Raw genomic sequence first — 16,174 nt, 5'->3', positions numbered from 1 at the left:
TTGGGCAGAAACCGCCCCCCGTTTCAGTAGCGGGTGAGACAGCAGTTCTTTGGCGAAAGGTCGCAGTTCGAGATCCTTGACTAGCACCTCGGCCACAAAGTCAGCGAGGAGGGGGCAGTCGGTGCGCTCTAGGAGAGGGGGCGGGTTGCGGGGGATCTGGAAGAGGGCACGCATCGGGTGCAGGTCGCTAAGAGGGGGGTCGCCCTGGGCCAGCTCGATTGCCGTGATACCAAGTGACCAGACGTCGCAGCGAGCGTCGTACCACGAGTCTAGTTGTTGTTCGCAGGCTATCACCTGAAAAATCCACACAAGTTTTTTAAAAACTCAGAATTGTTGTCAAAAATATTTTTAAATGATACAAATGAGTATATTTAAATATATAAATTTTATATTATTGTTGGATGAAAAAGAAAATAGGAATTTGAGATTTGACAATCAATTAGGCCTACATAATTTTCTCAACTAAATAAATTTTCACACAGTTTTTAAGTAAGAGGTTCACACAGTTTTCATAGTTTTTCGTGATATAGAGAGAATTACTAGAGTGGACTGTCCAAACTATGCCAAGTCATCACATAAAAAAATAAAGATATAGAGATTTATTGTCTTATTGAGATAGATTTATTGATGATGGTTTCTCGATCCATTCCGAGCTGCGATGTATTAACACACTTTCTTATGTATTTCACAAGACATACTGTACAGTCAAATATATTCGGGTGAAATACATAAAAAGTATGTAAAAAAGTAATTCTATTCAAATTAAAACAGAAGTACTGTTGTTGAAATTATAGACCGTTGTAATCTTAGACCAGTTATAGAATAGAAACGTAGAGTTTGAGAGTTCTGTAGAGTTTGTTTACATTTTTTTCCATAGCAGATTGTGTCTATTTCAGCGGGAGCGCAGCAAGAGTTTCATAAATAATAATTTACTTCCATCTGAAATAGACATAATCTCAAAGTTTTCTATCCGATGCTGACGTCACGATGGGGCGATATGGCAGTAGATGTTGGCTTCAGAGGCTAGACTACCCAGCGTTTCTATTCTATAACTGGTCTAAGGTTGTAAGAGTGACCACTAGAATACTCTAAAATATAATCATGATTATAATTTTACACATGACTCCATAGAATCATATAAGAATGTAACTCAAGCCCTTGTATTGTTTCCAAATGATAAAATAAAAATTAGTTTACAGGGTCATTAATAATTGATTAATGTTTTATTGATTCTTATCACAATGAATGGAGAAACAATAAAGTAATAAGTAATATGTCTCTATAGTTAAAACCATGTTTTAAAAATAATTTAATCTCAAGTTTTACTTCTCAATAAGATGCTAGGCCTACTGGCAAACAAGTTGTACCTATGCCAGTCATTTTCCAGAAGGATAACATCATTATCCTACTGCAAAACTACTAAACATAATAAAAATGAATAAACACTATTAAATGAAAGTGAATAAACACTATAAACCATGAGGCTCTATAGTGTTATCTATAGAATGGCCATGTATAAACATAATATTATTATGTTAGAACTATTAGACTGTTCTGTTCAATTTAGTGAAAGCATTCATCTGTTTATCCATCGTGAACTTGAATAAATTCGAATATTTGAATTTGTAAAATCAGTGCATTGTATCTGTGATGACTGTGAAAATTAATTTGACTATTGCCTGTGAGAACTAATTTGTATTGTTTGTGGAAATGAATGTGAATGGACTTTCAATTGAAGAGTGACCTCAGGTGCCATCCAATAGGGTGTCCGTCAGAGGTGTTGAGCCTAAATCAATAAATAAATATGTAAATGGATGAATTCAGTGCATTGTTTGTCTGTGAAAATTAATTTGAATTTTACTTTTGAAATTAATTTGTATGGTTTATGAAAATGAATTTGATTGGAGAGTGACCTCAGGTGCCATCCAATAGGGTGTTCCGAAAGAGGTGTTTGGTCTAAATCAATAAATAAATAAGAATATGAATAAATTCAGTCATTTTACTAGTATGGTCTGTGAATTTAATTTGTAAAAATATGTTTGAAATTAATTTGAATGGACTTTTAATTGAAGATTGACCTCTGGTGCCATCCAATAGGGTGTTCCGACAGAGGTGTTGCGACGGCCCATTGTGGCCTGCAGGTGAGAGGATACCCCAAAGTCTACCAACTTCACATTCCCCTCCTCGGTCAGCAATATGTTGTGGCCCTTGATGTCTCGGTGCATGCAGTGGTTGCTGTGCAGATATACCAGCGCCTGTCAACACACATTATACATAATAATAATAATTTCTCTGATTGCCAATACATTGCAACTAGAGGAGTATAATGACAAAACATATACATAGTTATTATATTATACATACAAAAGTTGCTAATACTAAACTTAGTTATAATTATGATACCCCACTATAATCTATTTATCTATTTAATCATTCAGAATTACACAACTTACAGAAAAGTACCACAGGCTTATAAGCCCAAAACGGTTCCAATTCTAATTTATACAACAGTCCAAATGTAGCTAGGTTATGTTTCACTTAACATTCTTCAATTACACACTCAATTTAAACACACTACAATTCAAAACACACAAAAATCATTTTTTAATTAAAAAAATACTTCTAAATTAAATTAAATCAATCACAATTAATTACAAATAATAATAATAATATGTGTCGGGGTGATCAATTATTAGGGGTGATTATAATTATCAATTCAAAGATCCAATGGAAGTTCATGACGTAGAAACCCAGTTATATTGGTAGAAAGATATACCAGGTAGGTTGGTAGTAGGGTAGTAGGATATACCTACTACCGTACCAATTCAGTTGAAGGAGATTACAAGGATGAATGAGTTGAAGCAGAGCTCTCAGTATCTACTTCAACTCTTTTATCTGAATGAATGAGAGCTTTTATAACCTGAATGACTATTTTGACTCTTTGACTCTTGCAATGGAGTCAAAGACTAATTTACTACATTTTGAAATTTTACTTCGATTTCAAGAAACATCGTTAGCGTCTTGCATTATGCAAGCACCTTGACTTGTATGATGCATTCTGGCCAACCAGACGTCTGGTTATAGTGTATAGGCTACCTTTCCAGAAGTTTAGAATCTAACTAAGGACTTCTGCTACTGCAAAAATTGACCGAAGAACTAAATATAGCAGAAGGAAATTTGTAGAATGAGACTATTATTCATATCTATGCATACATCATATCAAATCAGGAGAAACATTTATTTACAAAACTGTATTATTGATTGAAGATTTGACATGAAAATAGTTCAAAATAGTATCTATGATTATAGACTAGGTAAACAGTTAAATCTGTGCTATGATACAAGAAGAATGAGTTAATCTACTCAATCAGTACAAGATGACTCAAATGAGCGGAGGAAGCTGGAAATTTTTTCAAGATACTTTATCTCGATGATTATTTATCAAAGAATTGAAGAGGTTTATGGAATTGATTTCGATTCCGATCAGAAGATATATGATATTACGGTATAATGGTTCACGAGAAGTCACTGGCATCATGGTATATTGGAAAAAGATGATGTTATAATGAAAAACAGCAATACAATTGTTCAATAATCATAAAATAGAAGGGATGAGAAGTAACAAATGTTGAATTGAAAATAATTACTTCACATTTGATAAATCCAGGATAATTGAAACGCTGTGGCTACAGTTACGGTAACCGTAGCTCCATTCGCGTTCCGGTAAACATTTGCGCAGGCGCGGCTACCGCTATTTACATGTGCATTGTGGTGTTGATGGTTTTGGTGACATGGTTATGAAACCTATCGTTTCAATGAAGTTAGTTAGAATAAGTTAGTTAGTTACTTAGAAATCATAACCATGTCACCAAAAACCATCAACACCACAATGCACATGTAAATAGCGGTAGCCGCGCCTGCGCAAATGTTTACCGGAACGCGAATGGAGCTACGGTTACCGTAACTGTAGCCACAGCGTAATTGAAAATATGGGGTTGGATTTCACTTAAACAATTAACTATCATAGAGCATAGTCTGAATAGAAATAAAAATAAAAATCTTAGTATCTTTTTTTTGAATTATTTAATCACAACATGATTCAACATTGATGCCATTTTCAAGTGATTAGTGATTATTAAGGATACTAAGATTTTTATTTTTATTTCTATTCTTATTACAAGTAGCCCTATACAGAAAAGAGTCAACATAGTATGTTATATGAATCAACAATAATTACTATCCATATAAATATTTATTATTATGGTTGAAGAGCATGATATCTTCGATCTTCTATATTGTTTTTAATTTCAATTCAAGTTCAACATTACAATATTATTGTGGACCTATTTCAATATTTTATCACGAGTTATAAAACTATGTTAATCTCTTTCAAAGCTTCTACAACAATTTTTCAGATGATGAGGAGCAGAGTAAATGGCTTATTAAAATTCTTTGATACTCCAGTTTTGAAATCAATCAGATATTTCACAACTCTAATATTATTCTGAAGTCTGTTAATACACATTGAACTGATAGCGTAGTGGACTCAGAAGACTAAAGCCAAACAATGCGTAGTAATTGAATGTAATTATGAAGATTATGATTCATTCTTCACGTGATTAGTATGCAAGGCTGAAACTCTATGAAAATAATACAATTTGGAGAGTAGCAGAAGCTATACACACAGAATGTTGATTAAAATGGTTCAGAAATTTTAAATACTGTAGTAGGTCGTCTACTTGAAACAGAACTGTAGTACAAATTTTAGTATGCAAAGCTGAACAATAAAATTATTCGAAAAATAAAATTATGATATGAATAAATCAGTAATTTGAAATTATAGGTCCACCAAAAACTGTAGTATATCTCATATTCTTCATTCTTTATTAATTCATTCATACAATAAGTACATAAAAAAAATCTGGTGTGGCGCACTCACACAACTTTCCTTGCCGTTATGAAAATTGATCACCTGACGCTAGTGTTCCCGCGCATCTCAAGTCTACTTATAAAAAAAGATCTGAGCCAGCTGTTGACAGGACAATAACGCTGGAGACATACTAGGTCTGCTATCTCTTCATAGTGAATCATTTAATAGAATCAACAGTTGCCAACAAATTGCAATTGTATAATCACATTTTCTCGAATTTCGAGCTTATTTTCAGTTTTAGGTGAAAATGTTACTAAACATTAATTGTAGAGATTTTCATACTCAATCTTTTCCACTCAGATTTTTTTGTTTAAATTGTATCTGAAGCCTGATAATTGGGAATCTAAAATCAAACTTTGCATAGATGGGGTGGAGCTCCTGAAATTTTTACAGATATAGGACTTGAGGCAGTTGATAGGGCTTATCAATGACTATTTTCGGTATAAATTTGATCAATATCGTTGGAGCCGTTTTCGAGAAAATCGCGTTAAAACCCTGTTTTTGACAACATTTTCTTCATTTTAGCCGCCATCTTGAATTGGATTTAATCGAAATTGTTCGTGTCTGATCCTTATAGTGGGAGGACCTTAAGTTCCAAATTTCAAGTCATTCCGTTAATTAGGAGATGAGATATCGTGTACACAGACGCACATACACTCATACACACACACACACACACACAACCACACACACACACACACCAACACACACACCACACACAACACACACACACACACACACTCACACACACACACACACACACACACAACACACACACCACACACACAACACACACACACACACACACACACACACACACACACACACACACACACACACACACACACACACACAGAACAATACCCAAAAACCACTTTTTTGGACTCAGGGGACCTTGAAACGTATAGAAATTGGGGTACCTTAATTTTTTCGGAAAGCAATACTTTCCTTACCTATGGTAATAGGGCAAGGAAAGTAAAAAAATGATAGGAAGAGAAAAAAATAAGGTAACCTTGTGCTATTCCTCTCCCAAATTTAGATAAGGTTACACATAGTCCGAAATGGGTTGTCTTGTAGTTGTTCACTTCACCTATCTTTCTCAACCATCATTCTTCCTATCCCATCTGAAGTACACAAGGCTACGGCCTTCTTCAAACTCTTAGAAAAAAGGGAGAGCTCAATGTTATACATACCTCAACCGTTTCTCTAATAATAAAAGCTATTTGGTCTTCAGTCAAATTCTCCCCTCTCTTCTTCAACCCCTGGACGAGGTCTGTTACTGATCCGCCAGTGCATAACTGAAATAAGAACATTACAAATTAATCATAACTCCAATCACGACAATGGTTTTAAAATTATTATTTTTCAAATTCGATAAAAAAATAGCTATTACATTTATTTATTTACAATGCAAATGACACTAATGTAGTAACATTGAAAGATAAAATAATAAGGTAGTCCTTGTGCTATTTTTCTTCCAAATTATAGGTGACAAAGTCCAGATAAGGTTGGAATTCACGTGTACAATTTTTATAAAATTTTGGTCCAAAATAAACATTAAAACTATAAATTTTGAATTTAGATGGCTTTAATTGATAAATTAATTAGAAATATTCCACTCAATTACCACTTTTAACGAATAACATTAAGTATTTAATAATGAGTATGTTTTGAGCATGATATTTAATAACAGGGAAAGAACAATATATTATTTTATTCTTCATTCAAAAGTCATCATTTCGACCAATAGTCGATATGGATAATAATTGATGAATATGATGATTAGTTGAAAAATACTACCATAGTACCCTTTTAAGAATATTTTAATATAACATAATAAAATAAAGATACAACCAGTTTCTAGAGAAAAGTCAAAAGCGTAAGTTATTATTTCTCAACTAACAACTTGATTAGCCTTGAAGGAATACGTTTCCAGAGAATATGATGATTTTCTTTATTCTTTATTGATTGATACAATAAGTACATCATCAAAATGATATGGAGAGGAAAAATAAGGTAATCTTGTGCTATTCCTCTCCCCAAATTTGGATAAGGTTATACCACAGAGAAACGATAGCATAAGTAGATATCCCATGGTATAGGGCGTTTATGTCGCAACTTTTACTGTTATCCCAAGCCGATAGTTCACTTAGTTCTTTCCCATGAAGCTGTGTGACGCTGGTAGTCATTGTGCTGTGCTCAAATTGTGCCGTTCATACACTCTCACCCCAACAAAACAGTAAAAATTTACAATAATCGACAGTAATCGGCTTGAGATAACAGTAAAAGTTGCGACATAAATTCCCCATACCATGGGATATCTACTTACGCTAATGTTTCTCTATGGTTATACATAGTACGAAATGGGTTAAGTCTTTTAGTTCTACACGTCACACAAATATAGAACTAACACTGTGATTTATCAACCATACTATTCAATGTAATTGATGCTGTGAACAGGATCCTGGCGCCCTCAACAATATTGATTTTGAATAAATGGATTGTAATTATTAATGGATCTTGGACAACAATAATTATTTACATTATTCATCTAATCGTTAAAGTTGAGTGGCTACGTTTTAATAAACTGATAGGCTCATATATTCTCTTTGAACTTGATTGAACTCTTGATTAGAACTCATTGTGATTGGTAAGGTACCACAAATTTGCGGTTATATACAATATCGCAGTATATAATATAGCCTATAACTCAGCACATTTATTCAGACATCAACTACTAGACACCTGGATAAGGAGAGGAGTACAAGATCTAAATTACATTGCAAAAGTTGAAAATCATGAATAACCCCAGCAGCTGAACAGTTCCGGCACGACCGCGTGGAGTTTTCCTGACCACATCAAGAGACTTGATATGAATGCATTGATACGACTGATGATTGATATTATTGATGAATCGATTTGAACAATTTATTTATAAGAATATTATGATCACTCCAACATAATATCATTATAGTAGGGTATCATAATTAGGATAGAATTTATTATTAGCAATCTCTTGAATTTTATTTGTGTATTATAATTATTCATCTTCTTCTTCTTCTTGCCTTCATGGATTAGGCTTTTGCCTGTTCCGACTCACAACAGCATTCTACAAAAAATTTAAATGTTTTGGAGGAATATATTATATCTAAAATTTATAGCTTATACAAGTATAAAATGTTATTAATTTTGACTTTCTTTATCAGCTTTTCCTATATTCTTATTTGATTTCCTCAATTGCCATCTTTTCCGAGGTCTACCAATGTCTGTTTTTCCTATCGGATGGTAATTTAAAATTTTTAAAGGAATTCTTTCCGTTATAATTATTCATTTGCATTTAAATAAACTGCTTTGGAACAGTTTCTGTCAAGCAGGCATGTAGACGGCACTGATTCTCCTGGTAGGTTTTGAAAAGTGTCCAAGGAAAGTAGTAAGGTGAAAGGAGGAAAATAGGTGAGATAGTACTAGAGAGAGCACAGTTAATCTGTTGTTACAAGATTTTAGAAGACATTAGGAGTGAACGAGTCACTCAACCTCACGAAGAGTTTATTTTATTTATTTAATAATTCAGAATTACACAACTTACAGAAAAGTACGACAGGCTTATAAGCCCAAAACGGTTCCAATTCTAATTTGTAGCTAGGTTATGTGTCACTTCAACATTCAAGAGTTTGTATGATAAGTAGGAAATTTTCAATTTTATTAATCATGAATTCAGGTAAGCTGAGGCACTAGGACAACACTTATTAAATCTAATGAATCATCAAATCTTTCATTTATCTTATTTTTACAAAAATAAAACACAGACCGGGAGAGAGGAACTCAGGATACATTGTACTATTTCTCCCCCAAATTTAGACAACATTAATCAAAGGTTTAAGTTTGATGGTCCATTAGATTTAATAAGTGTCCTAGAAATCGTGCCTTAATAGCATTTAACACTGACCTCCATGGTGAACCATAGCTGATCTTCCTCCGGAAGTACTCCTCTTCTGAGAAAAAGACCTTGAAAAGCCGGGATGTTGGGGTGGAGACTGAGGTCTCGAAGAACAAGGTACTCCTCCTCAATTTCCTCGATATTTTCCGATACATTTTCCAGTATTTTGATAGCAACACGTTCACCTGATAACAAAAAATAATAAATTGTGGATCACATAAATTCAATTGATGATTTTGATTTATTTAATATTAAAAAATAATTAGAGGGTGTAATTATTGGATTACATTTACAAAGCTGCGTTTACACCAAAGTTATTAACAAAATGTTGATAACTTAATCCTTATAGATTCTATTAAATTGAACATAACTTATCATACACATGATGAACATATGTGTTTGTCAAGTTCCCTTCAATCTAATAGAATCTATAAGGATTAAGTTATTAACATTTTGTTAATAACTTTGGTGTGAACGCATCTTTACAATTGTTGTTATGAACATTTAATGGACATGAAAATATAGTTTGTAATAATCCATGAAAGAGTACATTTTAAAAATTTCTTTCTCAAACGAATGTTTATAAAAATTGTACACGTGAAATTCTAACCTGGATTTGTCTAATTTGGACTTTGTCACCTATTAATTAGGGAAGAAAAATAGCACAAGGACTACCTTATTATTTCATCTACCAATGTTAATACATTAGTGTCAATTTGCATTGTAATTAAATGAATAAACAATCTTCCTCTTCTTCTTCTTCTTCTTCTTCTTCTTCTTTGACTACCTTTTTTGCGGCATTTCTCCTTCGCAGTCTACTTCTCCGCACCACCTCTCTCCTCCAACAACCGCTCCTCTCTTGCAAGTCAGCCGCTATTCTGTTTTTTCCATCTCATCATTAGCTGTCTCTTCTAATTATTGTTTCTTTCACAAACAATAAGAGTTGAATAACTTTGAAAATGAATTGTTACTATCAAACTTTGAGACTTGATTATTTAGTCAACCAATTTACCAACTACTATTTCTCAATTCCTTCTCAACTCGTCGTTTAGAATTTTGAGAGAATTTCAGATTTAGCAGTCACATTCTCTTCCGAAGCTGATTGACATGAGAAATGTCTGTTTTGCGCAATTTGATAATAATTTTCGTACATTAAAAGTAAAACTTTTACATCCCAAATCTATAGCTATTTGTGCAAATTGTGTGCAAAACCGGTCATTTCCAAACGAGATAGATTTGGCAACTGAGGAAAGAAAACACAGCATTAAATGCGAGAATATTAATTTTATTCTTTTTTTTTCTGTGATTTGTCCAAACAAAATTTAGCTGAGTTCGGCTTCGGCCATCTATCTTGTTCGGCAAAACGTTTGCACATCAGTTGCAAACAATATTTTTTCAATCCTGAAGCCCCTGCACACACACATCGATTTTTGTTCGTACGATATTTTGCAGTCATTATAAATTCTATCAGACTAAACGGAGCTTGACAAACATAATCTATTTGACAAGTTCCGTTTAATCGTGTAGAATTTATAAGGACGGCAAATATCGTACGAACAAAAATCGATGTGTGTGTAGCTAGGATGATAATCTTGAATTTGACCAAAAGACGACACGATGTTCATTGATGAAACATTTTCGATTTTCAAATAGTCATGAACTAGTAGGCCTATACGGAAAACTACTTGATGATTGAGACCAAAATAGACGATACGATTTTTATTGATTTAACATTTTCCAATAGTCATGAACTAGAGTAGGCCTATACGGAAAACTGCTTGATGATTAGGCACCACATTGAATTTCACCAATAGCCGACACGATATTCATTGATTAAAAAATTTCCAATATTCATGAGAACCAGTAGCCCTATTAGTCCAGTCACTATATAATTGCATGCAATTTATATAGTAGTTCTGATTTTTTAATATATTATTTGGGTACATAAGAGAAGTCCTGAACCAATTTCTTCATGCAAAATTTCCTTGTGCTAGATACAGAATGGCCCAAAAACCTCGTATTTTCGGCTCATTTTCCAGTTTTCAGCTATTTCTGCCAAATCTCGTAATCGGACAGAAAAATTTGCTCTCGCCTTTTTTTAAGATTATAAAATTTTGAATGAAAATGAGATCATTTGGAACTCTTCTATCTCCAATGAGTACTGAGTTATGAATTTTCAAAAATGAGTGAAATTTTGAAGAAAAAACAATTTTGATGAATTTTAGTTTTTGATCAACAATATCATTCGATTGTTATACCATTTGGACGTATAATTCAAAATCCCTCTGGGTGTATTTTTGTGCTCTACAATCTGATATCAGGTAGAGCGCTCTATCTCTTATAGATTTTCAGGTACACCTGACAACAATGCTCCTTGTATTGTAAAAAACACCTAATTTTCAGCTTCAACCATCATCACCACCTACATTGTCCTAAATTGATATAGAACTACAATATAAATTGCAAGCACACCCCCTATTTTATGTCTATATTGACTGGTCGATACGGAAGACTGATGATTGAGCACAACATTGGAGGTCTATGAGAAATGTTCCCCATATCTATGATTCCTTATGTTTCTGCAGTAGAATGTCCGTTTTGAAATCAGGAAGAGCGCGCTCATAAAAACGTTTTCTTGTCGCTGCGCATCTGTCAAGTACTCAACAAACAAAACAAAGCTTCTTGAACAATGCCGGAACAATGACTGCCCCAACAAAGTAGTTTCCCAATGATGAGCCTACAGGAAAATATTACTTTCTCCCGTACATTCACATGTGAGAATAAAGTGAAGCGAAAGTACTTGTACTTCGTTCTCAACAAGCAATATCAAATCAGACAGACGTGTATGAAGGGTTTTTAGATACTGCAAGTCATTCCGGAAGCAACAGTTTAGGAGCCCATTACTAATATTAGATTAGCATGATGCAATTTCATCATCTCTGCTACTAAGTTGGGATCGTAAACATTATGTCATCGTTTTAGCCTAGATCACTAGATGATGGTTCAAAAATAAAGAATTCCAGTCTAGTATTCAAGTCTGGCGAGATCGTAGTAATCGAATTTATTTTTGCAGAGTATAATCAACTACACTACATAAAATTCCTCAACCAGAGCAATACAATGAATGTTCTGTAATCTTCAACAAAAGGTAATTCTTGATTAGTTGTTGGTTAATTAATTAATTGATGATTAATTCTTAATTAATTTATTTTAAATTACTCCTACTACTCCTACAATTACTCCTAGTGATTGATTCTTCATGATTCATGATTAATTCATGATTATTGAACCATTAGCTGCATCGAAATACTATAAGCTACTAAACTTCTCCCTCAATCCTGAATGAGTTCAAAATTTTTCTTAATAACTCAATATTTTCAAGTTCTGAGAGTTTATTGAATGTAATCATTCTATTATATTCGGTTTTTAATCAAATCAAATTCAAAATGTCTAGTTTATTATTTCTGGACTGACTGAAAAGTGGACTCAAATCAATTCAAGTGGATAGCATAACATAATTTTATTCATTCATAACTCTACCTTCATTGTATTATCATTCACCCAATCATCATCACTAGGCTAAAATACTTCTAGAAAGTCGCCTTTGTAAAATAATAAAAAAGAGTTCCACATTGATATCACTGTCCTGTATTTCAAGCAAAAGCTCTCTTCAGCCGAAAAAGGTGGATGATTAGGTTTAGAAACTCATAAGATGCTGTCAAGTTTGAAGTATCTCATATACTCCCTTATTTCAATCTCACAAAAAATAAAACTTTCATCTTCTTTCTACAATCTTGAAGATCGAACTTTAGACAGGCAATAGAAATTCCTCTCATTTTCTCTATAACATTTCCTTGGAAAATCATTTCAATTCACTATCAGTTTTCTTATGATTGGGAAAAAATATTGAATAATGTATCTCTCTATTCTCCGTGTTCTCTATAATATAAGAGTATTTCTTTAGATTTTACTTATTCGAGATTTAAGCTTGGAGAGAAGTAGGTAATGAAGGTTTTATCTTCTACACTCTCTGGCTTGGATCCAGTGATCCATATAACACACAAACAGGTCAGATTTCTTCTCTATTTAAAAAAGATCGAAGATTAGTTTCAGCAATCGCAGAATCTCTCATCAACAGTAGCTCAGTATTTCACAACCAAGAGGAACGTACTTTCTCCGTTATTGTCAGTGCTAATAGCTGTTCCATTGTTTCGCAATTCGCAATGCTGCAGTCAATTTTCTTTGATTTGTTTGTTTTCCACTAATTGCTTCTCAAGATTGTCTTGTCTCCAATTATAAGAGTTATTAGATATTCATTTACCTTGCCGAACCGAGGAAAATTGCAATTCACAATTTTCAGAGATATGAAGCGACTAGCTTTAAAGATTGGTGTCGAGGTTACTTTTTTAGATGTACAGAAACGGTACGGCTCACATGAAAAAAAGAGTCTCCGATTTGAAATACTCCTAGACAAGGTCGAAAACGTCAGTGAAATTGGTCGGCATGATAACTCCGTAAAATTTTTGGTTGGATTATTATAAATCGTTAGTTCAGGTTATTTCGACAAATTTGACGTGTGTTTGGGCTTCTGATACTAGATTCGGTAGTTACAATTGGAATTGGTGCGGGCCAACTTCACACCAGCCCAAAAATTTTTGAATTGGGTCATTAGTTAAGATAACTCAATTTATCATTGCAATCACTCAGCTAGGTCGATAAGGCAATCTGTGGATGAAACTAGTTCAGAGTTGCTAAAAATGGTTCTAACACAAAATTTTAATCAGCGACTAGTTCGGTTAGTACCAGGTACATTGTCTTCAATAACTGTTGGAGAACAGCATAAGTATAGGGCAAAATTATAAAGTCCTTTTATAATAACTCTGTATATCTGTATATTTTATACTTCACATTATTCGTTTATTCCATTGGAAATTTGGAATACCTTCTATACATCCAGATTTACAGAATCCCTATACCTAAATATACACTTGTGGGTAATTAGGACACCTTGAATAAGCTCAAAAAAATCTGGTGTGGCGCACTCACACAACTTTCCTTGCCATTATGAAAATTGATCACCTGACGCTAGTGTTCACGCGCATCTCAAGTCTACTTATAAACAAAGATCTGAGCCAGTTGGTGACAGGACAATAACGCTGGAGACATACGAGGTCTGCTATCTCTTCATAGTGAATCATTAATAGAATCAACAGTTGCCAACAGTTTGCAATTGGATAATCACATTTTCTCGAATTTTCAAGCTATTTCAATTTTAGGTGAAATGTTGCTGAACAATACTTGTAGAGATTCTCATGCTCATCTTTTCCACTCGAAATTTTTTTGTTAAATTGAATCTGAAGCGGATAATTGAGAATCTAAAATCAACTTTGCATAGATGGGGCGGAGATCCTGAAATTTTTACAGATATGCACTTGTGGCAGTTGATAGAGCTTATCAATGACTATTTAAGGTATGAATTTAATCAAATCGTTGGAGCCGTTTTTGAGAACATTTTAGCCGCCATCTTGGATGCATTTGATCGAAATGTTCGTGTCGGGCCTTATATTGTAAGAACATTAAAGGCACGCCACACCAAGCTCGCTACCGCGGCGGTAGCGAAGTTTAAAATCGCTAGCCATGTATTCGGTTGATTGCGCCACACCAAGCTCGCTACCGCGGCGGTAGTACGGCGCACTACCACCTACGACCGCCTGCTAGGCGATTCAACAAAAGTTCGCTGAGAGGTAGTACGGCGGACAAAGCGAGCTCAGTGTGGCGTGCTCAACCTGAATACATGCAGGCGATTCGAAGAGGTAGCGCATGGCACCTCTCCTCCTTGCAACACAACGCAACTAGTACGTCTCACCCCCCACTACTAGACTCACTAGACTCACTACGGAGACTACCGCTAGCGGACGTTTTCGGTGTGGCGTGCTCAGCCGAGAAAACTACCACCAGCGGTACTACCTCGGCGGTACTGGCGAGCTGATGTGATAAACGTGAGTACAGTTTTGGAACTTAAGTTCCAAATTTCAAGTCATTCCGTTAATTGGGAGAGGAGATATCGTGTACACAGACCACATTCACTCATACACACACACACACACACACACACACACACACACACACACACCACATACCGACCAATACCCAAAAACCACTTTTTTGGACTCAAAACAGACTCATTGTGAGTAGTCCTATCCAGGAAAACTGTACTCACGTTTATTCAGCAATCAAACTTTCAGAACAATGAGAGCTATGACTATTTAAAGCTGATGTAGAGATTAATAATAATATTTATGACAAAAGAATGTATGAAATAAATTCCTATCTATATTCATCTATTCCTATCCTCTTCACATGTTCACCCTATTCATATGTACCATCACAGACAAGATTTATTTTGTAATAAAATCGCTATACTTGTATACATCCCAATCATGTTTAAATCAGGATTATTACAGTACTCTCTACCCACATTCCTGTATTCTCCAGCAGCGCAGGAATTTGAACTTCGACGGCAGATGATCTGAAGTTTTTTTTTTAGGTAAAAACACTGTTTTTCGATTCGTCTCATGAGAATTGTTAGTGCGATTTGCTATGGGTGTCGAATCTGCCGGTGTGGATTGCAAAAGAACACAGAGAAAATATAGCAGTGGTATGTAGCGGGCATGATACGTCACGATGTAAACAAACAATTGATTTCAAGTCAGCTAAAAAGAGAGGACAGGCGGCTTCCAGTCGATTCGTTCCTTCGCCGCGTTCTGTTTGTGATCTCGTTCCCATGACACGCATTCTTCTCTCCTGCTGCTACAGCTGGGCTGCAAATTCAAATTATAATGACAACACCAGAAGGACCAACAAATACTGTATTGGTCATGAACGTTGATGAACATTCTGTGGCCACAAACTTTTTAATCTTTGGTAAATTTTCTAAGGTTATCTGTGGTAACACATGTTTTTACTGCGTCACTCATACCTATCATACTGTATATCAGACGAGAGAGCTTGTTTCTTGTATCAACCCCTGTATCTTGTATCAAGGCTTGTATCTTGTTTCAAGGCTTGTATCTTGTATCAAGGCTTGTATATTGAATCAAGACCTGTATCTTGTATCAAGACTTGAATCTTTTGCTAAGGCTTGCATCTTGTATTAAGGCTTGTATCTACAACTGTATCTAGCTGAATGAGGAATACAAGGGTCGGTCCAAAGGGGTACCCAAGCCAAAGCACGTTGTTGTCGCATATGAAACAAGGGGCACCCCAGAATTCTCCAATTGTCATTATAAATTAAGAAAACTATGATA

At 34.6% G+C, this 16,174-nt stretch overlaps 1 protein-coding gene across 1 annotated transcript; it reads right to left on the bottom strand.

The window, feature by feature from the left end:
- Positions 1-6: 6 nt before the first annotated feature.
- On the bottom strand, positions 7-9,052 carry LOC120356713 (myosin-IIIa-like; the record flags this gene model as incomplete). The annotated part of the gene is made up of 4 exons (XM_039445688.1): positions 7-294; positions 2,079-2,255; positions 6,124-6,228; positions 8,877-9,052. Coding segments are annotated over 4 exons (746 nt in total), but the record flags the coding sequence as incomplete, so codon positions are not given.
- Positions 9,053-16,174: the final 7,122 nt, after the last annotated feature.

This window comes from Nilaparvata lugens, unplaced genomic scaffold (assembly GCF_014356525.2).
Source record: "Nilaparvata lugens isolate BPH unplaced genomic scaffold, ASM1435652v1 scaffold7640, whole genome shotgun sequence".
NCBI lineage: Eukaryota > Metazoa > Arthropoda > Insecta > Hemiptera > Delphacidae > Nilaparvata > Nilaparvata lugens.
This window is presented reverse-complemented; position numbering and strand designations above follow the sequence as displayed.